Here is a 23,106-nt window from a genome sequence, read left to right as displayed (position 1 = left end):
TGTCTTTATATTTGATTTCATTTGTTGAGGAGGAAAAGCCCAGAAATTCATTTTTAAAATACAGACCACTTTATTTCAAACTAAAAGCATATATTAAAATAGAATTTTTACCAGTTGATCAGACAAACCAAATTAACAAGTTCGAGCTTTAAGCAACACAAAACACATTTTATCAGAAAATCTACTTTTGTCTCTCTTTTGCACAGCAGAGGTTGACACGTCGACATCACCTAGTTTTAAACGGTTAAAGTTTAATGTTTGCTCTCCAGCTCGCTCACACGCTTGGTCAGCTCTTCTATCGCTGCTTTGAGGTCTTTCACTTCCTTCCTTAAGCACTGAACCTCCTGAGACACAGAAAGGCATTGAGAGGCACAGTTCCAGCAGGATATGATCAAACCTTGTTGAAATAGATGTACGCATTTGAAAGCTGGCAGCGACTCTCACCCCTTCGTCCCTCTGACTTCCAGCTGAAGCAGCCGTGGTCTTCATGAGGCCCTTGTGAACTTTAAACTCCTTGGCTTTGGTGGTGGTCACGAAGCCGTCCTTTAGAGAAATCAGAATAGGCGGCGCATCCTTTCCCGCGAACCACTCATCGGCCTCGGCCGACGGCTCGGGGCCCACGGTGTCTGGGTACAGGTCCTCCTGGAACAGATCGGACTGCACAGGCAGAGAGCGCCCGCGTGAAAAACGCACAAAACACACAGATCCACGCAGACTCTCAAGCTAAACCACTGTAAACCTCTACCTTGCGTGGCACAGTCATGACGATGGGCTCACACTTCCTTTCATGAAGTTTATAGAACCTGGAAGTTAAACATGTCAGCTTGTATAAATGTGGCCCAGCTCCCATTAAAAACACTGATCCGTATCCATATGAGGTCTGTACCTGGCGATTTCACACTTGTTGACCTCCAGGCCCCTCTTGGGCATGTAGCCCATTCCCTTCTGGCTCTCCTTGCTGCTGTACATGGACAGGTAGTGGACGTAAGGAGCCTCATCCGTCACCTCGAAGTAGCGGATGCTGCTGTCCCCCTGGTGGTGGAGATTGTGAAAGCGGGTGTGTCGCGGTCAGCGGTGTGGAAAGAGCGCGGTGTCAACACGGCCGTCTCACCTTGCCGCAGAGGTAGACCACGCCGGTGTCTGGGTCGTAGAACGGCAGCAGGACGCCGCTGCTGGTGTCCAGCTCCTGCAGGTTCAGCGGCTCGGAGAAGTTTTTCTGTTGGAAACGGGATGAGTTCAGACGGACATCCGAAACAGTGGTGTTTCCGTCGAGTCATCACCGTTCTCACGCAGACGACAGATAAGCCGGGGATTTATGGAGCTGAGCTCAGTGGGTGATTGGACTTGGTGTTGGGAAACAGTAAATAAGTCCTCCGCAAAAAAATTCCCACCACTTTATTCTTAAATAAAGTTTCTCCGCGCTCGCCTTGAACTTTTAAAATTAAAAAAACAACACAACAAAAACTCATGTGCGACCTGAAGTGTGGATCTACTCACAGGGTCCCACAGCGCCACCTGCCTCTCGCTCATGCGACTGAAGCCGGTGCTGAGGATCTTCTCGCCAGAAACGAACACGGCCCTGACGGGTCGCGAGCCCTCGTGGGGCTTCTCCTTCTCCTGCACGGGCAAACAATCAGCAACGTGCAAAACGAAAACACAGGCGAGACGAACGAGTCAGAGCTGGGTGGAGGAAACCCACTGAGAGGACGGTGCCTTTGCGCGGGTCCAGCACACGCAGGGTCTTGTCCTTGCAGGAGGTGAGGATCTTGGAGCCGTCCCGGTTCCAGCAGGCGCTGTAGATGAGGTCGGTGTGTACGGTGTCCATCCTCACCACCGCCTCCCCGCGGGTCACGTTCCACAGGATCACCACGTTATCGCAGCCTGCAGACAGAACAGGGGGGCAGCGGTCGTCATGGGAACCCTGAGGCGCATCCTTTAGGCGGATACGACGAACACAAACAAGCGCAAGCTGTGCAGCTGCATGTCATCCAATAATGAGGAACTACTGTACTACTCCTTGTGATCAGTCACTTCTCTTTAGAGATACAAAAGGTAAGTTATAGTGAAATAATCATGAGGAAGGATTACACATACAGTGATGAAGCAGCTGTTACCCATGTATTGATTATTAGTACCCATGTCATTTTGCTAGCACTTTTACTGGTGTGTTTTGGCTGTGAGGGGTTCCTGTTCAGGCCACAGAACCTGCCTGAGCTCCATTCAGCTCCATACCTGCGCTCATCAGCACGTTGTGGGCCGTGGGGTGCCAGCTCAGGATGCCCACGCGCTTGGAGTGGCCGTCCAGCTTGATCACGGGCTCCGTGAGGGGCGCCGTCAGCCCGCCGTCCGGGATCTCCCAGATCTGTTCACCAACGCACACATTTCACACACACACGGGGGTCACGGCCGGGTGGAAGCGGGCGCGTCCGAGCGGCTGTGGCGGTGGCGGTGGCCTCTTACCATGACGCTGCAGTCCTCCGAGCCACTGGCGATGATGTTATCGTTGTGAGGGCAAAACTCGATGTCCAGGACTGGGCCCGTGTGGCCGCACACGTTGGGGTAGGACATGTCGATGCGCCCTGTCTGCAGAGAGAGCGGATGAGGGGGACGTTACAGTAAACAGTACAGGACACGGCTCCTACAGGAGGCAAGGGATGAGCTGGAGGAGGGCGACAGGCCTGTTCTATAGCTACAGAAACGCCTCCAGCGCCTGCTTCCATTGTGACATTCATTAAAACCTGACCTTTGACCATTTGTTGATGTGGTTTGTTCAGAGTTCCCCATATTCATTTCAGGCTCTGTACCACAGGAATGTAAAAGTGTCCTGAGTCAGACTGACTTTATTTGACGTCCGTACACCATTTGCACTGTACTTGAGCTTCACTGAGGGGCACGAGGTGTCATAGAGTCATTCGGCGTGCTCCATGAGCGAGTGCAGAAGAACAGGCTTGCAGCCACATCCTGCCGTCAGAGAGCTAACAACGAAGTCCTAATATGGTGAAAAGCTCTCGGCAGCAGCGCCGGTGACGTGTACAGAGCATCAGACTTCCTTTTTCAGCTTAACGTGTGATGACTGCTGGAAGTATTCAAATTTTTGTGCAAGCGTGGTGTAAAAAAAAAAAAAAAAAAAAAGCATCACACCATCTGAAATGATCAACCCAGTCCTTACATGGTAGTATGAAAACAAAAAGAGATGAGCAGCAGATCGATTGCTTCTGCCTGCCAGTGTAACCAGTGTACCCAGTGCTCCCAGTGTGGCCCCTGTGACCCACCTTGTGCAGGGGCAACACTATGAAGGCCCCTCCGCCGCTGGCGTCCACGATCATGGCCACAAACTTGGGGTTGACGGAGCAGAAGTTGCTGTCCCAGGTCATCTGGGAGATCCGGATGTCGTCGTAGCATTGGTCGGCTTTCAGCGCCTGGCCAAAGACGTGACGGAACTTACTGGTCCTCACAACCTTCCTGGACATGGTGAACTGGAGGAGAAGCCAAGGACAAGAGCGTACACACTTAGCACAGGTTGAGGGCTGTATTGGTGCAGTGTGATCTCAGTCAGAGCTGTTATATCGAGTGACTTGTCACAGCTTCACTCTCCATTTATCTATCATCTAATGCGCAATTAAAGTGCAGGCGCAGAGGAAAGCTACAAGAAAGAGGAAGCCAAAGCTTTCACAACTGCTTCCTCTGTCTGTGAATGGCTGCGTGGGCTCCTCGTTCGCTTCGATCCACCAATTCTGCCGTCCGTTCCGCTGCAACAAGTGCAACAACTGGAGCCCCCCCCCCGGCGGGAACGGCGTGGGAGCAGTGGCGCTCGCCATCAGCTCCGCACACGAGCCGGATGAAGAGCCCAAAGTGGCAGTTGCGCCACATCCCTGAGCGAGCACCGCAACCGCTGACCTGCCTCTTTCGCCTCATCCGTCAATAACGTCGATTTCTACTGCATCTTATTTGCAGGATGCAATGAATGCATCAATGACCGCCGCTGCAGAACCGCCACGCTAACATTTGGCAGCATCACACCAAGCAGTTCCACTCAATATGATTTGCTTTACCTCCATTTGGAGATGTTACTTCCTGAAATCCGCCGCCGCGCCTGAGCTCCGACCCAGAAGCCAGCAGCTGCTTCGCTGCACGGGCATCACAAGACATCGTTCTATCTGCACCTAATGTAATAACCCTTATGGAGCAAGCCCTAATGTTATCAGGAGCCTAAATGCACTGGCAAACGCTGCACTGCACAAAGTAGGAGACAATTCACTAACTCGAAAGAGGAGAAACTGGGGCCATTTGGCCCCAAAAGCAGAGAAGCAAGATCAAATCTAAATGTTTGAACATTTAGGAAAAATTCTGCCAAATGCTCAAAATCAAGTGAACCAGACTTGCTTTGCGGGTGTGAATGAGTGGAAGGGCAGATTGCGAGCAGAGGCTGCGGGCCTACCTGCGAGTCGTGTGGGGGCGATTCAGCTCAAGGAGTTTCGGCCGCGCACCAAAAGCCCTGCCACCAGAATGAGGACTCAGAGAAGACGGAAGGTTAAAGTACATTACAAAATGACAAGGAGGAAGTGAGAGTTTCAAATGAAGGTGGAAGTGGGAGGTGTCTCCTGGCACATTTTGGGGCTGAAGGCAAGATTAAAACAGCCCCTGTAGGTTTGATGAGGTGTTTTGTGCGATTATGGAGGTGAAAGTAGAAGGACGGCGCATCGTCCGAGCGCTCGGCCAAACGCGGGCGGAGGCGCGTCCATGACCTTTAACTCCAGCTGACGCCTCTTTATCAGAACCACTTTGTCTCTGACAAGGCCAGAGATTATAGAGAGGACGTGCAGCGGAGCTAACGCTTCGCTCTACACCTCGGCCCGTCCCCCTGCAATCTGGGAGGAAGCGCTGATGCCGCAACACGTGACAGTTGGGAAACGCCTGCGAGGCTTTGAGCATCGCTTTGACGAGCCTTTGTTTAATAGGCTGTTACGTCAGCTCATCTCTGAGCAGCCACTACTACAGCACCAAAGGGGGGCACTCAGGTTTCCCCACTCACTACTGTTGATGCTGATTCGGGTCTGTTTCTATTGGTTGTACTGACCTTTTTCAGATTTCATTGCTCATAGCTTTTATCGCATGTATGAATTTGATCCAAAAGATTTTCAGATCTCGCATTTTGTCATGAGGGGATTTGAGCTCTTCCTCAGCCTCACTGGGATGTTAGGAGTTGGAATCGTTTCTATTCCAGTTGTTTCAGTCAGTGTTAGGAAGTCAACAATCCCCTTTCTGACCTGCTTCATGTCATAGAAGGCATGTTTTAGAACAGTAGAACGAGGAGTAGCATCATTGTGTGTGAGAAGCTGACGTGTGAGGTTGTTATGAAGGAAGCGTGCTGTTCTCTACTCGTCTACCTTCACGCCTCAGGTCGTCAGTGTGACGTCACTGTGGTGGCCACTGCATAATGGACTGAACCAGCTGAGTGAAGCAGTTCTTTGCGTAGTGGATCTGAGCTTCGGGTCGTGCACCGTCATCAAAGTAACGGCCCTTCCCGTCACTTTGCCTCCACCGTGCTTCAGTATATTCATTTTGTGGCCTGCACACATTGAATATGTTTAATCTTTTGCAACATCTTCACCCAGTGTGTGAAAGCTTTTCTATCTGAGGTAAAACCCTGTGACTATAGAAGCTGCCAAATGACTCTAATGTATTAGTCCTTTTGCTGAGTGAACCAGCGCCAGTTCCCTCTGTTCTGCTTAGCGCTAGTTTCTGCATGGTGCAAAAATACATTAGTTTCCACTTTGTTTCGTGACGTCTAGAAACCTGGACGAACAGATGAACAGGACGCACGCTTAAAAATATAGACTTCAGTTTATTGCACAATCGTTGCTGGAGACTGAGGAGTGAGAGCCTGTCTGTTACACAGGACACTAATGTCGACAGACGCGTGAAATACAGCAAAGTAACAAACCGTGTGTCTGTGTTCATTCATTTCGCGAGCGCACAGACTGGACAATGAGGCACTCTGGGCACGCCGTCAGCAACCCGTCAGTGCAAGAGGAGGAAGGAAACCGCACAACACACAGGTTTCAGGCTCGCACGAGTTCCCGCAGGTGAGTGGACCTACGAGGACCACGCCACTACTGCAGTATCGCGACCCGGCGGTCGGTTCGGGCTCCTTAGGCTGCAGGGCGGCTACAGTGATGCCTGCGTCAGTGCACACACGCCTCCACGAGATGGAGCCACAGCGGCTCCATCGCCTTTGAAAATGCCATGACGTTGCAGATATGACGTGACGACAACAGACAGACCCTCCACAAAAGGTCCCTTGACCCTAGAAGAAAGGACTCGTCTCATTATCTGTACACATGGACCAGTGTCATCGTTAGGATCCACAGGGTAACAGTAATCAGAATAATCAGCATATAACAACACAGGTAATCCATTAGAAACATGTTAACAGGCTATCCGGCAGCTGTGTTAGATTAAAAATAATGATTTGTTAGTGATGCTTTCATACATCTTGTATTTTTTCTGCATTTCACATGAACACAAACGACAAACGCCAATTTGTCCGACCAGGTTCAACTACTGTAACTCCCGTCGTCCCGTTCACCATCTCTCCCCGCGTGTCCAGGCCGTTACTGGGTTCTTAGTGGGACCAGACTGGGCAGACGGGTGGCGGCGGTGCAGCTATGTCAGGCGGCGGGGGCCGGGGCACGGATGTTACAGCTACCGTTTATGGCACCCTGAGAAGCGGGAGGCCCAGGATGTTGGTGCGACGCCCTCCGTCACAGCGGATCAGAGAGCAGCTTCAACGAAACACAAATCGACTTCGCTGTCGCTTCTCCCCCGGCTGATAATGCATAGATAAACCAGTGGTAGTCACGAGGTATTCACATGCCCGCAGAGATTCCCACAGTGGTCACAAACGTCTTTCCCACATGGTTAAAAAAAAAAAACGTACATTAAAATGTTCAGAAGCATTCTTAGTTTGGGTCACAACATATATCACATACATATAGAAGTTCATCTGAAGCTGAGGATCTGCTTCCCTCTCCCGTTTCTCGCTTTGGCTGAGAAAGAGAGCAGCTTCCATATGGCAAACCATTAATCCCATTAAGGTTTTTTTTTCTTTCCATAACATATATTTTTAAAAAGCAGACTCCAGGTTGAGCGTCTGCGCTGTATGTGTACATAATCTACATGTATTTACATTATGTATATGGACTTTAAATAGGATTCAAAAATGTCATTGGATTCAAAGCCCTTTTTGAGACGGATGAACAGTGCAGTACATGTGATACTGAAAGTAGCCCCATCAGCTCAGAGCCCCGCTTCCTACCCACACTCTTTTTCCACCTCTCCAGTCAGTGGCCTGATGACTACAATGGATGATGAGCTAATTCTATGACACATCAGTTCATGGTTTACAGCTACTTTCATGCAATTTTTTCATTAATTCATTCAATAGCCAAAAATACATTAGTTTCCTTTTTTTTTTACTTTACAACAGCGATAGCAGGTGCGTCAGAGCGATACTAGCAGACGTACTATATCTGACCGTTTCTGGAGGCTGACACCCGGGGTGGCGGGTGGGGTGGTGAGCGGTGCGCAGTGTGAGGCGTGTGTGTGTGTGCGTGTGTGTGTGTGCGTGACCAGAACTGCGAGAAATTCGTCCGCACCCACGACTTCGCACAGGAAGCGAAGGACGCGCTGCACCTCAGACGCTGACGATTTGGCAAGATGAAATGAGGGGATTGGCAACGACTCGGTGGGCGGCTGGGACTGTGTGTCGTCAGGAGAGTAAAGTCTGCCTCACCCAGATTCAACCGATAGTCGAACAAGTTGTGACACGAACGGGCGGAACGCAAGCATCCACACACAACACAACACAACACAACAGGAGGGCACGGGGGTTCATTCCTGCTTCGTTCGACCGGCTTAATCAAGTAGTTTATCCATAAACTCTACTCAAGTTTCTCCAGCAGCGCAAAAGCAGCGCGTCCAAACAAAATGTACGCAGGAAGTGGCAACTATGGCTCTGACCATCAAAAAAGCATCAGTATTTAAGGTCAAAGCGCAACAGAACATCGCAGCCCAGTGTGAACTGACTCAACATGCAGCTAATAGATGGAAAGTCGTCGCGGAGGAAACAGAGCCAATCCTTGGAATCTTAACAAAAAGCTTTCTCTGAGCTCTGACTTAATTTATCACGCAGCAGCTCTACAGAGCAACACGAACCATTTATGCAGCCAACGGGTTCGACCTGTATCAGCAAATAAATAAATAAATATGAATAAATACAGTGCATTACAGTATTTAGTGAGAGTTGTGCCAACAGGCAGGTTCCTGTGCCTGAACAGTTACAGTGTAAAAGCATTTAACTCAATATTACCCTTAAGTTTGTTAAGTTAATGTTACAACAATAGTTTTAAAATGCACCCATATACATATGTACTGTAATGTATGTGTGTACACATACATGCTGTACGTGTGTGCAAATATACAAAACAAATGTACACAATTGTTCAAAGTAAAGTTATTCAACCATATCTTCCACAAAAAGTAATTGCACATAAACAAAGATCCAGGATGTAACATCTGGAACAATAATGCCACAGAGCAACGAAGTCTGTAAACGTGTCTTTCTTATCGCACGCCTGAATTTCGTTGGCACCAAGTTCTGGTGTGAACAAACACTGCTTGAATGTTCCTAACGCGTGGTCCACGTCACCTAAAACGTAAACTCCAGCTCGCCGGCACGCTCAAGAATGAACCCCCTCACCCGACGGTCGCCTTCCTCTCATCACGTGACAGTAAATGTGAGCCTCACGCGCACAAAGAGGACGAACGCGACGGGGAAAACGCAACACAGCAGGTGGTCCAGTGGAGCCAACTCAGCTGGGGAATGTGGAAACGCAAGAGTGCCCTGCTCAGCACACAAGGTGTGTACGTGTGGTACAAAAGTATGGGTGTGAGGGAGTCAGGAGTGTGTGTGGCGATGTGCATGAGTTCAGATATGGATGTGCTGCATAGGTAGCAACAGTGACATCTAAGAGGACTTGAGCATGTGATATTATTGAAGCACAAACTGTCTCTGCCAACCACATCAACTGATGCTCAAGTAACATTTCTATTATTAAGTAAAAGCACTGACTTTTACTAGAGCCTTAACACTTTGAGTGAATAATTGAACCATTTAAAAGGTCCCCGTGTGATTGTGTATGTGCGTCTGTCTCTACAATTGCACGTCCACGTTTGCAGCAGGTGAGAGTCACAATGCTTGTGCGTACTGTATTACTGACATACTTCTGTCGTCGCTGCCACAAAGTACTGAAAAGGACCAAAATATGAACATTCTGCGCTTGAGAGCACGAGGTGAACACATGCACAGACAACGCGTCGTCCGACCTCACAGCATTAGTTCCACCCGATCTCCCCATCGAGAGACGAGGCCCCCTCCCCTCCCGCCAGAGGTCCCTCAGTCATATGTCCCATGGCACGTCGTGGAGGGTGGAGGCGCTGGGAAGGGGTCAGTCCGAGGGACAGTTGTAGCTGTTGATCCACAGCAGATCGTCCAACACGCCCCAGTGCAGGTAGAGGATGGAGCCCACCACCAGGACGTGCATGATCTGGTGGCTGTTGCACCAGTAGTCGAAGAGGCCCGGGCGGAAGCGCTCCGGGATGCGCGTGATGTTGATGACCCCGCCCAGCACGGCCAGCGCATCCATGGTGAGGAAGTGGCGCAGGGAGGTGGGGCTGCCGCCGCCCACGCCCACCCAGCGCAGCAGGAAGAAGGAGAAGCGGAACAGCGCCTGCCAGGCGAAGGAGCGCAGCCGGCGAACGCTGCTCCGAGCCGTCACGGCGCAGTAGATGGCGTGGGTGGACAGCAGGATGTAGACTAACAGGGCAACGGTGCGGATGAACGGGTAGCACAGCAGGGTGCTGTAGACAATGGGCAGCGCCCCTGAGACAAGGAAAAACACATGAGTCAACACGGACATTAACACATAGGTCTCATCGGCCACAACCTTAAGGGCTCGGCTCTTAAGGTTGTGGCTGTAAAGAGACACGGTCTTAATTTATCATGTGACGGCTTCTCATATTTTTAGAAATGAAAGATTTCATTTGAGTTTTTACTGTTACTGACAAATAAATATTAACTTGAGTGAGTTGTGTATTTTCATATAATGCAGCATCTAGGCGGAGCCAATATCCTATCATAAAAAAAGGTTTTATTGTGTGTACATATGCACCTAAGGTTATTTAACGTTCATGTGGATTTAATAAGCTGCTTTAAATAAGGCTGCCTTAATGTCTTTCTGCTCTCTGTGTGTCCAACAAATCAAACTTTATATTCAAATACAATTAAAATAATGCCCTGTCTTCTAACAGGGTAATAGAAGTACTATAGGAAAATCAATAATCATTTTCAACTTGGGTCACTGCTTGCTTTGGCCACGTTCTCAGTAGTCAAATCAATACTGGTACAACAGCAAGTAAAACACCTCCATGTCGAACCGCTGATAATCCATCAAACAATTCCACCCGCAAAGTAAGCGGCTGCAATAACTGATGAACGAAGCCGGTGTGATGAACTGATGGGAGGTCTGCTGAGCCTCTGGGAAGGACACTCACCCAGCGTGTTGATCATGCAGATTCCGCACACGTCCAGCTTGAGGAGGGTGTGGTAGACCGGCTCCCCTCCCTCGTGGTTCATGAAGAGGTGGTAAAGCACGGAGCCCAGCTGTGGCGACAGGCAAGCCAGGAAGTGCACCACGCCCAACCAGGTGACGCTGATCTGAGACCAGGGGATGTTCAGGGGCAGCAGCACCAGGAAGCAAACTAAAGGGATGCCTGGAGAGAGGGAACGGAGACAGCATTGACTACCGCACGTAGCTTGTTTCAGTGTTGTGTGTGTGCGATTACAAATTTGTTTCATCGTAAAATTTGTATAGCAAAACATTTTGCATACTTTCATCTTGCGTGTCCCGCGGCTTGACAAGACACAGAAGCCTGAAGTAATATGCATGTTGGTATGAAAATCATCAGCACACATGCGCAAAGACAACGACAATACACAAATGTTGGCAAAAGCACACTGAGGTGTCGTGTTTACTGTGATGGATTATCCAGCCGGGGACTCGGAGGCCGCGGACGTCGTTTTCACACTTTAACAGAGTGAGGAGCTGCGAAGGAGCCTCCGATTGTGCTGAGTGTGTGCAGACACAAGCAGAAATGATGTGAAACAGAGGGAAAACGACGCGATTGGCAGAAACGTGTCCGTGTTCGGCCTCTGAGAGAGAGCGAGAGACGGGGGCTGCTGTTGTGATGCAGCAGTAATGGCTACGCGGCTCCAATGCAAAGTTCCTCTACTGGTAAGCGGGTCGACCCGCGCCTTGAAATCTGACCCGCATACAGTTGTTCCTATCGTTCATCACTCAGAGACACTCGCTGCATTCCTTTCCCCCTGGTTTTTTTGCTTACGCGGCCTTCCCCGATGTCAAGGCCCTCGTCCCAGCCAGGTGTTCCAGGCAACGCCGCGCCGGCTACTGTAACACATCTATTTTAAGTGCATTATCTCCGCTCCTCCTCCGGCTCGCTGGGAGCCAGCTGGGCGCGGGCCATGGGATCCCCACAACATGGACGCGGGGGAAGTGTGTCAGAGCCGAGCTGCGGGCAGGACGCTTTGGGGTGACGCGCGAAGCGGAGCAAGTGGAGGAACGCAGCGGATGCGTGGCTACCAGCACAGCTGAGCAGCTTTTCTTCTGCAGGACGAGGACACTGAAGCGAAGCTAACCGCACCTGGAGTGTAATAAAAACTACCTGAGGTTAATCCGACTCCTGACTGTGATTTGGCCCAAACCGACGACCTTCAGACTGAGGAAGGAGCTCGGCCTCTCAGAGGAACGCGCGGACGATGCTCCGCGTTCCTCTGAACGGAACGAAAGTTCAAGTCGTGCTACCGTGAAACACCGGTCTCACTCGTGGCTACACGGATTAACACGTCGCTGCAATTACTTGAGCGCCGATCTATTAAAAGAATGGCAGCTTGTGTAACCACGACATTCTGGACCAGGAATAAGTTCTCCAGCTATTTTGTCACGTGCGATTATGTTAAATAGAAAATTCATCCAATACAAGTTTAAAGTCACTCTGCTTTTAACTGCAAACAGAAATTGAGTAAGATTTGATCTAAAGGCTTTTTAAATAAATAAGTGCAACTATGAGTCTTGCAAACATCAAATGTCATTCATGTGGAACTACCAGAATTAAAACCACTGCTTATGATGCTACAGTTCATAATGACTGTTATTATCATATAATAAACAGAGTTGACCGTTGGCTTTTGGGACCAGAGCAGTGCTGCATTCACGCTTCTGCAGGTGCATCACATGCTGCTCACTGTTATTACTCCGTCACACCTGCTGACCAAGGAACGGGCAGCGTGTGCGTGGCCGTATTGTTTTTCTCGTCGTACTCACCGTGAGTGTAAATGTTCCCCAGCTCATTGTGCAGGTAGAACAGGCTCCTGATGCAGTCCTGCACCGAGGAGATCGGCCGGTATCCGGTCAGGACGTATTTGTTGAACTGAAGATGTGGAGGTGAGCTCGCCCAGTCCAGCAGCCTCGGTCCATTTAGAAAAGCCATGGCAAACAGGACGGTCAGGAGGACGCCGCCGAATAGGTAGAAAAAGGACTGTACACCTATATACACGTTGAGCAGGATCACCGCGACTAACACCGTGTGGGATACCATTGGTAGCGGGTTCGTTTGGGGGCTTTATTGTGTGGTTAGCCGCCTAGCTCGGCGCTAGCAGGCTCGCGTCAAGTCTGTCAACGTTACCCGGCGACGGCGTATCTGTGCCGCCGCTGATCGCTGTGCACCGCCGGTACCTGTGTGCGTGTCATCCGCGGGGCTGCAGACAGACGCGGCCAGCCACGTACATGGCGCGAGCTCGGCATCACGCGAGGCACGGGGAGAACGTCTGGGCGGCAGCTGGACGGGTCGCGCGGCCGCGGGATGCGGCGCGTCTCGTCATGTTAGAGACACTTCCTCCTTGGTTAGCATTCCGGCACTTGGCCGCGTCGCGCGCGCGGACGGATGGATGCTGGGCGAGACGCGCGTTCGCCCGCGTCCGGATGATGCTAGCTTGATCCAATCGGCGGCGCGGCGCTAGCGGCTCGAACCTTTGCGGCTACTTTGAGGGGCGCGAGCAGGTGCCGTGCGCCGGGGCCGACTCCGTCCGCGCTGGCTCGGTTTCGTAATGCCGCTGGAAAACAGACGGCATCCGTGATTGTGGACGGCGGGCTAGCAGGTCGAGTGGTCGGCGTCCGACGTCCGGTGACCGCGGGAGAAAAAGACAGCAGAGTGCACGCGCGCAGCCCGCTCCGTAAAGCCTCGACTCAGCTTATCTGACATCTGTTTTAGCCAACTGTCTTCCACCATTATCCCTGGCTGGCTGTTTTCCTTCAAATGCAGAGTCTTTCCTAGCGGCCTTAAGTCTCCTGCATCGCCTTCACTCAACAATCAAGTTTTGCGCAATAGTAGGTTATGTTCCAATTGCAGTTTCAAAATAAGACTCGCCCGTCTGCGTCTATGCGCGGTTCAGGGAAACAAAGAAGACTGAAAAGGACTGTGTGTATCCAGAAAATTAAATTAGCAGCTAATTGAACCTCATAAAATAACCATATTGGTGTTGGTCCCTATGGTCCTTAGTAATTAATTTATACGCAAATATAAAGTGACATTAAAATAGCACCTGAATGTAGAAGCGAGTCTTTGGCGCTGCCCAGTTTAAGGAACATTTTTATTTTGAAGGTGAGCTGTTTTAACTTCCGTCTGTTTAGCGGGGGATTGTGTTATGCTTTTCGATTGCCCTTTGCAGCGTAAATGCCAACACTGACATACAGCAGCCTGCAGCTGGCTGCAGAAGGGAACGCAGCCTATATTATACATATGTTACTAATAATAAATGTTATCTAGTTACATATTAATATAAAATTTCATCTTCAGTAATGTACGTGTCTACTGGGATCAAACAAGCCTATTACCTTGGTAACAGCTGATCTTAATTATCTACTGTATTAACAAGCGATAGACTTGACATACTGTATCCTGCACACGTTGTAAAAAGTTGCACTTCCTCATTTTTAAATCCACCCTGCGCTTAAAGCTGCAGGTCTGTGAGATTTATTTTTAAATAAAAAATATGTAAACGTTTAATTTAAATTTTAATACATTTTATTTGTACTGAACTAAGCCACGTGTCACAATTTATCATTTGTGGTTACTGTTATAGTTATAGAATGAGTCACAGAACCGAGGGAACAATAGGATGTATGAATCAATTTGTTATCTTAATCAGTGTTCCGATCTGTAGTATTAAAATCATAGGCTCTTCACTTTTCTGACACTTCTTTTTTTTATCCCATCCTCTACTATGAGCCTTCATAAAAATACATTTCCTTTTTCTTTTTATCCTGTTTAGGCCCTTGCTTAGAGGGATGTAGATCTTTGCTACTTGTGCACTTGGATCCACAGTCTTTGTTAAAAGCTGATAGTTCTGTTGTTTTACCTTTTAATGTAAAATAAGTTTATTTTTTCTGGTGATGATTAGTTGCGATGCTCTACAGACACTGACCACAGTCACTTGTTCTGACGCATTCACAGAGTGCGGTCCTACGTATTCTACACCCATTAAACTGTCAAACCATTGTCAATTCTCACCTGTTACCACAATCAGCTTTACTTCTTGGTACTTTGTTTTTCATAACTCGTTTATAATGAGTTCCAATGTCGCAGCATGCAAGTTCTAATTTTTCTTTTCAAAAGCTGTAATGATTTGGACTCAAACACAGTTTCATGTTTTTCAACACCTACACATACATTAATTCTACATAAGAAGAAGCACTGTTTTAGTAAATGATTCAATGCATGAGACTTGACCCTTGACTTGGTTCACATATCACCTGTTTTCCTTTGCTAACATTTCACGTATTAATCACATACGGTCATGGTTTCAGAATGATTCACAGCATTGTGCATTTGTCTTTATTAGACCCTTATATATGCTTTTGTTTCGCCCTAATGTTCATTAAAGCCCTTTTATCCCAAACCTTTGTCTCCTGCAAATACTTAAGATCAGTTTAATAAATGCTGACGTTTTTTATCTTACATGTAAAATAATTTTCATGTTAGAAACTAACCACAGTCGTGTCTTTGCACCAAGCAGTCTCAAGGTTAATATGATAGTTTCACACCTATAAAGCCACCAGTGATCTCACTTCTTTGATCATGTGAGCCATTTCAAGTCCAGGTACTGGTACTTAAAGAAGCTGTTTATAACTGATCACACCAGACCAATGTGAGTCTATATGCAGACTTTTTTACATGTAATAAATAAAACAATTTATAAAGAAATTCAAAGGAAAACATTGATTTCCAGTTGAGGGATGTGCACAGTCTAAACTTCAAAATCCATTGCTGTGTTCATAGTAATAGTAACTGTGCATCATTGTCATAATAACATACCTAATATTCATATGAAAGGTGATCAGTGTTATGGCTTCTCGATGGTGCGTTCTCTCTTTTTGGTCACAGTAACAAGTAGCAGGGTTCTGGATTAGTCTGTAGCTCATTTACAAAAGCTACATAAGACCAAAATATCACTTTTATCTTTGTTCACATGCTGCTGTGACACTAAATGACATAACATTCATGTACAAGGACACATGCAGATAAAATAAATAGAAGAAACAAATAACCGATGGAAGAGTGATGGAACAGTTCTGAAAGTTCCACATAGAAAGTATCGTTGCTTTGTACATGTTTATTCAAGCATAACCTGCTCAGAAAGCAACAGCTGGACAATAAAAACAAAGACACCGGCTCTTTGTTGCCTTCCTCATCATTTTATCCTCATTATTTTATCACAATCTATTCTATATCACATATTACAGACAACATTAAAGTGTTATTTTTCTTGGGGTGATAGACCACGACCACTTCAGAGAAATGACAGTGTGTCAAAACCGTCAAACCACATTTTGTTCCCTTGTCCTTCTAAAACCCAGTGTGATCTGTCTGTCATGTCCTAAACGATAGATGCTTATCGTCACGAAGGGAGCTGTCGAGGCAACGGTGAGTCTACGCAGATGTGCTCATGCTGAAATAATGATTTGTGCTTTTTCAATATGATGTTATGTTTCATAATTAGCAACTTTGCAGCAATTGAGAAGAGACATCAGCAAGACATGCTGATGAATACAAAAAGTTTAGTCTCAAGTTTTATTTAGTTCTTAATGTGTGTAATCTATAAATTAGAACTTAAAAAAGGAAGCCACACTTTTGACTTTGTACAATTTATATCAATAACAACAGCCTTGACTTTAATGTTATATCATTCATTCCCCATGAGAACATATTAACACTATTAGAACTTGACAAATCCAATCGAAGTATAAAGACTATATAGTGTTGAATTCTGTAGTATGAGAATCACATCCAAGCAGTTATTCTGACATTATTAAACTACTAATGAATGAACTGCTTGACCTGCTCATCTGCTTTTTCTTCAGGGAAACCTGTTCATTTGCATCTATCACCCAACTCCAAGCATGTTGCTGTGGAGGATTTGCATCTGTGCCAGCCTCATGGTGTCCTTGCCTCAATTTACATACCAGTCCTGTACCACAGGGACACCCAAGCAATGCCTTGACGCAGAGTTTGTTCCAGGCACAAACTTGGCGGGAGAAGGCTTCGACATCACCAAGATGGAGCGAAAAGGGGCCTTTGTCATCAACATGAATCTGTGGAAGCACAAGGACAAAACGTGCACCCTGTGCAGCAACCCCTACCTGGAGAACAGCAAGCAGAAGCTCCCCTTGTCCGTGGTGGACTGGAGGTCGCAGCAGTCCTGCAGCATGTCCATCACCAGTAGACTCCACCGCTCCAGCGAGTCCCTAGTCAGCTCCAGCACCTCCTCTGTAGAAAACAACTGGGAGGCCAATCTGGATCTCAATGTGGGAAATAAAGGGGGGTCTTTGATGCTGGCCGGCACACAATCCAAACTGGCTGAATACTCCATGGAAAAAACCAAGAATGATAAATTCAGCTTCACGAGTCAAAGCGTGTTCTGTGAGTACTACAGGTAAGACGACGAGAACCTGCACTAAACTCTGAAGAAGTTACCGTTTCTGCTCTATGGAGAACCATTCACATACTTTGCTTTTTTTGTCTCGCTGTAAACAGCTACCGTGTGTCCGGCACTCCTAGATTACACAAAGAGTTCGAAAAAGCAGTAAACCAGCTCCCTACAATCTACAGCCCTGAATCCAAGCAACAATTTTACAAGCTGATTGATACCTTTGGCACCCATTACATCACTAAGGTGAAACAAAGCAATGCTGCTGATGCATATCAGTAAAATAATACATCAAGAGATTGACTTTGTATGAATATACTGTATTCTTCCAGGTGAAACTGGGAGGGAGCGTCCAGTCTGTGACCAGCATCCGGCAGTGCCAGGCCAGCCTGCAGGGCCTCAGTATGGAGGAGATAGAGATGTGCCTGCAGGCCGAGGCGTCTGTCAGCATCAAAGTCGAGATGAGAACTCAAACAAAACACTGCAAAAAGGACCTTGAGAAAACAGGAACAACATCTTCCTTTTCCAGCCTCTTCAACGACAGGTAGAGGACATTTTCTCATTCTCTCATCAGTTGTTTTTCATTCATTCTCACCTTTCATTCATTCAGTTTTGACCACCGCAAAAGCCCCACGAGCTGATCTGTTGAGAAATCCCCTGTACAGGTTCACAGAGATAAAGGGCGGCCACACCACGGAGCCAGATCTGCTCTTCTCTGCTGACAAAGACCCGGCCGCCTACAAAGAGTGGCTGAACACGGTCCCACGGAACCCAGACATAGTCTCCTACTCCCTGGACTCCCTTCACGAGCTGCTGCCCAAAAACAGCGCCGCTCGCAAGAACCTGCGCTCGGCCGTCAGCCACTATATCCTGGAGAAAGGCCTGTGGAAGAACTGCAGCAGTCGCTGTCAGGCCGGCATCAAGAGCGACTCCAGAGACTCCTGCGTTTGCCAGTGTCACAACGATCCGGCCGTCAACCAGGACTGCTGCCCGACCCGTAAAGGCATGGCCCGGGTCATCGTCACCGTGCAGCGGGCCGCTGGTCTGTGGGGGGACCACACCACTGCCACCGACGGCTACGTCAAAGTGTCCTTCAATGGACTGACGTATCGGACCTCTGTGGTTTACAACAACAATGACCCACACTGGGCCTTTCCCATTGACCTGGGCTCCCAGGACTTGTCCTCAGGTCACAAAGTGAGATTTGAAGTGTGGGATGAAGACAACAAGTGGGACGACGACCTGCTGGGGGAATGTGAGCAAGACCTGACGGCTGGGGTCAAGGAAGAGCTCTGCAACCTCAACCACGGCCAGCTGTTCTATAAATGGAGCGCGACATGCGCCCCGAGTCTGAGCGGACCCTCGTGCACCCACTACACACCTTCACCCATGAGTCCCAGCCTGAGGAGCGCGTACGTGTCCCGTCACGCCCGACCCATTCCAGCGGCCTCGCTCGCACAGATGGGTGTGTTTGTGGACAAACGGCGTTTTCACGGAAACCTGAGTCTGAAGGCTGAGAGTCAAAAGCATGACATCATGTAACAGCTACATGACATCATAGCAACGCATGACAACAAAGTGTTGTGGCACCTATTTTAAAAAGCCTTTTTTTCACTTTCAGCATGACAGCACATATAAAATACTCTTTTAAAGTATGCTTATCATTTCTAGCGAGGGGGGAAACTAAGAAGGAGAATGACATCATCACAGAATCCACTCATCCAATACACCAAGCGTTCTTTTCTACGTGTTTCATGCAGTAATTTTTTTGCTGCTTCGTGTTTCTCATCTGTAATGCTGCAGGTTTTCAGCGCTCAGCCTGATGCTCATTCGCTTCATTTGTTCAGGCTCTTGCTCCAACGCTTTCTTGTTGATTTACATAACCTTAGATTTGCCTTTGACATTAAATGCATTAAATGGCCTCTTTCATGTTGAAAGCTGTTGCTTTTCTGTGTTTATTGCCGAAAAGGCTCCGTCACAAGAAGTTCTCCCACTGGTTTAACTTAAATTCCATCAAGACATACGTCACATTATTCAGATTTCATAGACACATTTAAGCTACTTCTCCTGGTCACAGCTGCCCACCACTTTATAGAAATGACAGGTCTGTGGCATGTGGCTCACTACTTACTGGAAAGCCGGCCATGCTTTCATTTTGTCATGCTGTGTTTGAGTTTCTCTATCGACCACCAGCTCCTCCCCCTCCGTACAAGACGACAAACTGCCACAATTTGCTCCCACGCTTCTCTTAAAGACCACCTCACCCGTTCACGTCCCACTGCCCTGCTTTCCGTCCGTCGAGCACAAGCTTTTCACGCTCATACTCAGTTTCACAGCCCCAGGTGAAGCAACGCAAAGGTGAGTTCATGCTGATGCGCTTGATGAAATGTTCACTCGTGTTGTTTGAAAATACAAAAGAATCTGAGGTATTTCATTTCATGGTCAATCTTTAAGCATATGCTGTTAATCCTTATTGTGCGTCTCTTTTAAAACATTAGAATATTTTAGTCCAGTCAAGTTTCTCGGCTACAGTGTTGTGTTATTAAAGTATACGAATGTGTTACATAATTAATTAATAATTAAATTAGTTACTATTATAAAAAATAGTCTCTTTGACCAATGGGCAATATGTCTTAATCTCATTTAAGAGGAGGAAGAATTTTGTAGATTGTAGTTTTTCTCTTGTAAAGAAAAGTTATGTTTATGATACTTTACATTATTTCTCATCTAAATGTGTTGTATTTAATCTGTGGTCTATCAAGTATGGCCTTAAAATGAGGTTCACCACAACAGAAATAACTGAAGAGAGATAAAGATTTATGATGCAAAACTGAAACTGATAAAGCCAAATATCTCTGTAGTCGCGACACCAACGTGCAGCCAAATGCAGTTTTACGCCTAAAACGCTTGTCAAACATGGTACAAAGTTCTGTAAATCATTGAATAAAGAAATAAATGAATGCTGTAAACTAAAACAAGAGTCTCACGTAAAGGGGGCTGAGGCAGTTGGAGAAAAATGTTGAGACTTGAAAGATGCCACTGACTCAGACAACCTGATTTCACCACACGGGTCGTTCAAGAGTCATTGAGACCTGATAGAAAAACACTGGATCGAACAGAAGTAGTTTCAGCTAATCCATTGTGTAATGCAGCAGCAGATAAGGAGACTTGAGCTCCCTTAGATATTATGAACAATATTAAAATTAAAAATTATTAATGTGATAAAAAAGATAATATATAGGAGTCACTGCTCTAAAAAGGAGCTCATTAATAGATTGTTAAGGGTCATGATAATGCAGGGACAAACAAATCACTAATTTCACTAGATGATATGACTCCTTTCAGTAATAAAATGCTTGCTTTCAGGTGAAATAATCAATTTGCACCAAATGTGAAGCATGTTGCTGTGGAGGATCTGCATCTGTACCGGCCTCATGGCGTCACTCCCTCGACCTACGCATCAGTCCTGCACCACAGGGACACCCAAGCAGTGCGCTGACGCGGAGTTCGCTCCTGGTGCCTCTCTGGCGGGAGAAGGCTTCGACATCACCAAGATGGAGCGAAAAGGGGCCTTTGTCATCAACATGAATCTGTGGAAGCACAAGGACAAAACGTGCACCCTGTGCAGCAACCCCTACCTGGAGAACAGCAAGCAGAAGCTCCCCTTGTCCGTGGTGGACTGGAGGTCGCAGCAGTCCTGCAGCATGTCCATCACCAGTAGACTCCACCGCTCCAGCGAGTCCCTAGTCAGCTCCAGCACCTCCTCTGTAGAAAACAACTGGGAGGCCAATCTGGACGTTAACGTGGGTGAAAAGAGCGGCTCAGCGATGCTGGCCGGCACGCATTCCAAACTGGCTGAATACTCCATGGAAAAAACCAAGAATGATAAATTCAGCTTCACGAGCCAAAGCGTGTTCTGTGAGTACTACAGGTAAGACGACCAGCGGAATCGGGCCATGCTGAAAGTTCTAAATTTGCTCTACACAGTTTTCATGCTGGTGTCTTTGTGTTGGTGTTTCTCTGGACACAGCTATCGAGTGTCGGGTTCTCCCAGGCTGCACAAAGAGTTCCAGAAAGCAGTGAAGCAGCTTCCCCAAACCTACAGCCCCCAATACAAGTCACGGTTTTACAAGCTTATAGACAACTTCGGCACCCATTACATCACCAAGGTAGATGAAAGTCAGAGAGAACACACACTACTCATAAGCTTTCAAATTAAGCATCTGTTCTATGGATCCAGGTGAAACTGGGAGGGAGCGTCCAGTCTGTGACCAGCATCCGGCAGTGCCAGGCCAGCCTGCAGGGCCTCAGTATGGAGGAGATAGAGATGTGCCTGCAGGCCGAGGCCTCTGTCAGCATCAAGGCCTCAGTAAAAACCCAAGCAAAGCACTGTCAAAAAGACGCCGACAAGTCAGAAAGCAAGATGTCCTTCTCCAGCCTCTTCAGTGACAGGTACAAAGATCTTTTACCTCTATTTTGCAACTTTTTTTTTTTTTGCACATTCGATCATTATCTTCACCACCGCAAAAGCCCCACGAGCTGATCTGTTGAGAAATCCCCTGTACAGGTTCACAGAGATAAAGGGCGGCCACACCACGGAGCCAGATCTGCTCTTCTCTGCTGACAAAGACCCGGCCGCCTACAAAGAGTGGCTGAACACGGTCCCACGGAACCCAGACATAGTCTCCTACTCCCTGGACTCCCTTCACGAGCTGCTGCCCAAAAACAGCGCCGCTCGCAAGAACCTGCGCTCGGCCGTCAGCCACTATATCCTGGAGAAAGGCCTGTGGAAGAACTGCAGCAGTCGCTGTCAGGCCGGCATCAAGAGCGACTCCAGAGACTCCTGCGTTTGCCAGTGTCACAACGATCCGGCCGTCAACCAGGACTGCTGCCCGACCCGTAAAGGCATGGCCCGGGTCATCGTCACCGTGCAGCGGGCCGCTGGTCTGTGGGGGGACCACACCACTGCCACCGACGGCTACGTCAAAGTGTCCTTCAATGGACTGACGTATCGTACCTCTGTGGTTTACAACAACAATGACCCACACTGGGCCTTTCCCATTGACCTGGGCTCCCAGGACTTGTCCTCAGGTCACAAAGTGAGATTTGAAGTGTGGGACGAGGACAGCAAGTGGGACGACGACCTGCTGGGGGAATGTGAGCAAGACCTGACGGCTGGGGTCAAAGCCGACGTCTGTGCCCTGCAGCACGGTCAGCTGTTTTACAGACTTGAAATCAAATGCGCTCCGAGCCTGAGCGGAGATTTATGCACAGATTACAAAGCGTCACCCGTGAGTCCGAGCCTGAAGAGCTTCTATGTGTCCCGTCACGCCCACCCTGTTCCCAGAGACATCCTGGTGCAGATGGGTGTGTTCGGTGACGACCCGAGTTCACAAAGGAATCAGAGTATTTATGCATAAAGTTAAAGGAATAGTGATGAATATATACATACTTTGGCTTTGCTGATGCTTCCATACAGTAGCAACGTGCCTCCTTCTAATGAAACTGTTCATAACTGAATCGCAGACTCCAAAGCATGCTGTGTAGTCGGCTCGAAGCTTTTGTTTTTGCAGAAATTCAGTGAAACAAACAGACAGTAGTGTCCTGATTTGAATGCATCAAAGTGGTTCAAATATTAAATAAATGGTGACATATTTGTGGTATTGGTGTTGTTTTATTGGGCACAAAACACATGAGTAGCTTATGTGAAAGTTACTGGACACGAAGTTTGATTCACTTCTATAATTTATTTGTCTCTTACACTTTGCACATATGTTTATTTGTTTCAAACTGTATCTATTTTTATCTATACAAGCATTTATATGTACACAAATGTTTATCTATTATTGAATAAAGGGAATAATGTCTAAAGTACCTGCTGCAGTTTGTGTTTCTGTTTGGGCTTTAGCGTTGATGTAACACTCGTGTTCTGCTTGTCTTCGGGAAATAAGAGAAAGGAAGTGGTACAGCTTCCTGTGTGAGTG

General features: G+C 47.7%; 4 protein-coding genes and 1 long non-coding RNA gene across 5 annotated transcripts; 3 read left to right on the top strand and 2 right to left on the bottom strand.

Moving 5' to 3' along the window:
* Nucleotides 1–46: 46 nt before the first annotated feature.
* coro1a (coronin, actin binding protein, 1A) lies at nt 47–4,595 on the bottom strand. The gene is made up of 11 exons (XM_029158383.3): nt 4,439–4,595; nt 3,273–3,476; nt 2,461–2,583; nt 2,233–2,362; nt 1,700–1,881; nt 1,498–1,617; nt 1,112–1,216; nt 887–1,032; nt 746–803; nt 445–657; nt 47–344 (listed from the first exon to the last, which is right to left on the bottom strand). Exons 2-11 carry the CDS (start codon nt 3,468–3,470, stop codon nt 252–254), a joined length of 1,368 nt encoding a protein of 455 aa, XP_029014216.1. The 5' UTR covers nt 3,471–3,476; nt 4,439–4,595; the 3' UTR covers nt 47–251.
* LOC129604489 (uncharacterized) lies at nt 1,881–2,749 on the top strand. The gene is made up of 2 exons (XR_008695407.1): nt 1,881–2,052; nt 2,153–2,749. It is a non-coding gene; the product is annotated as an uncharacterized LOC129604489 (long non-coding RNA).
* Nucleotides 4,596–5,825: 1,230 nt separating the features above from the next.
* On the bottom strand, nt 5,826–13,494 carry paqr4a (progestin and adipoQ receptor family member IVa). Its single transcript, XM_029158384.3, has 3 exons — nt 12,462–13,494; nt 10,615–10,833; nt 5,826–9,943 (listed from the first exon to the last, which is right to left on the bottom strand). The coding sequence occupies exons 1-3, from the start codon at nt 12,733–12,735 to the stop codon at nt 9,510–9,512; spliced, it is 927 nt and encodes a 308-aa protein (XP_029014217.1). The 5' UTR covers nt 12,736–13,494; the 3' UTR covers nt 5,826–9,509.
* Nucleotides 13,495–13,502: 8 nt separating this feature from the next.
* Nucleotides 13,503–19,059, top strand: LOC114860090 (perforin-1-like). The gene is made up of 5 exons (XM_041071959.2): nt 13,503–16,119; nt 16,557–17,128; nt 17,230–17,368; nt 17,455–17,666; nt 17,788–19,059. Exons 1-5 carry the CDS (start codon nt 16,084–16,086, stop codon nt 18,662–18,664), a joined length of 1,836 nt encoding a protein of 611 aa, XP_040927893.1. The 5' UTR covers nt 13,503–16,083; the 3' UTR covers nt 18,665–19,059.
* Nucleotides 19,060–19,290: 231 nt separating this feature from the next.
* On the top strand, nt 19,291–22,996 carry LOC129602909 (perforin-1-like). Its single transcript, XM_029158381.3, has 5 exons — nt 19,291–19,480; nt 20,489–21,053; nt 21,153–21,291; nt 21,363–21,574; nt 21,690–22,996. Exons 2-5 carry the CDS (start codon nt 20,521–20,523, stop codon nt 22,540–22,542), a joined length of 1,737 nt encoding a protein of 578 aa, XP_029014214.1. The 5' UTR covers nt 19,291–19,480; nt 20,489–20,520; the 3' UTR covers nt 22,543–22,996.
* The last annotated feature ends 110 nt before the right edge of the window (nt 22,997–23,106 follow it).

Source organism: Betta splendens, chromosome 8, assembly GCF_900634795.4.
Source record: "Betta splendens chromosome 8, fBetSpl5.4, whole genome shotgun sequence".
Taxonomy (NCBI): Eukaryota; Metazoa; Chordata; class Actinopteri; order Anabantiformes; family Osphronemidae; genus Betta; species Betta splendens.
The sequence above is the reverse complement of the archived record's forward strand: the minus strand, read 5'-3'. Positions and strand labels throughout refer to the sequence as shown.

Excerpts from the sequence above, each read along its gene's own strand:
- LOC114860090 (XM_041071959.2), top strand. The coding sequence starts at position 16,084 with ATGCTTATCGTCACGAAGGGAGCTGTCGAGGCAACG. Across the intron at positions 17,369-17,454 it reads GCACCCATTACATCACTAAG|GTGAAACTGGGAGGGAGCGT; the intron begins GTGAAACAAAGC and ends GTATTCTTCCAG. Across the intron at positions 17,667-17,787 it reads TCCAGCCTCTTCAACGACAG|GTTCACAGAGATAAAGGGCG; the intron begins GTAGAGGACATT and ends TCCCCTGTACAG.
- paqr4a (XM_029158384.3), bottom strand. The coding sequence starts at position 12,735 with ATGGTATCCCACACGGTGTTAGTCGCGGTGATCCTGCTCAACGTGTAT. Across the intron at positions 10,834-12,461 it reads GGGGAACATTTACACTCACG|GCATCCCTTTAGTTTGCTTC; the intron begins GTGAGTACGACG and ends CCCTCTCTCCAG. Across the intron at positions 9,944-10,614 it reads CTGCATGATCAACACGCTGG|GGGCGCTGCCCATTGTCTAC; the intron begins GTGAGTGTCCTT and ends TCCTTGTCTCAG.
- coro1a (XM_029158383.3), bottom strand. The coding sequence starts at position 3,470 with ATGTCCAGGAAGGTTGTGAGGACCAGTAAGTTCCGTCACGTCTTTGGC. Across the intron at positions 2,584-3,272 it reads TAGTGTTGCCCCTGCACAAG|ACAGGGCGCATCGACATGTC; the intron begins GTGGGTCACAGG and ends CTCTCTCTGCAG. Across the intron at positions 1,033-1,111 it reads TGGTCTACCTCTGCGGCAAG|GGGGACAGCAGCATCCGCTA; the intron begins GTGAGACGGCCG and ends CTCCACCACCAG.
- LOC129602909 (XM_029158381.3), top strand. The coding sequence starts at position 20,521 with ATGTTGCTGTGGAGGATCTGCATCTGTACCGGCCTCATGGCGTCACTC. Across the intron at positions 21,054-21,152 it reads GTGTTCTGTGAGTACTACAG|CTATCGAGTGTCGGGTTCTC; the intron begins GTAAGACGACCA and ends CTCTGGACACAG. Across the intron at positions 21,575-21,689 it reads TCCAGCCTCTTCAGTGACAG|GTTCACAGAGATAAAGGGCG; the intron begins GTACAAAGATCT and ends TCCCCTGTACAG.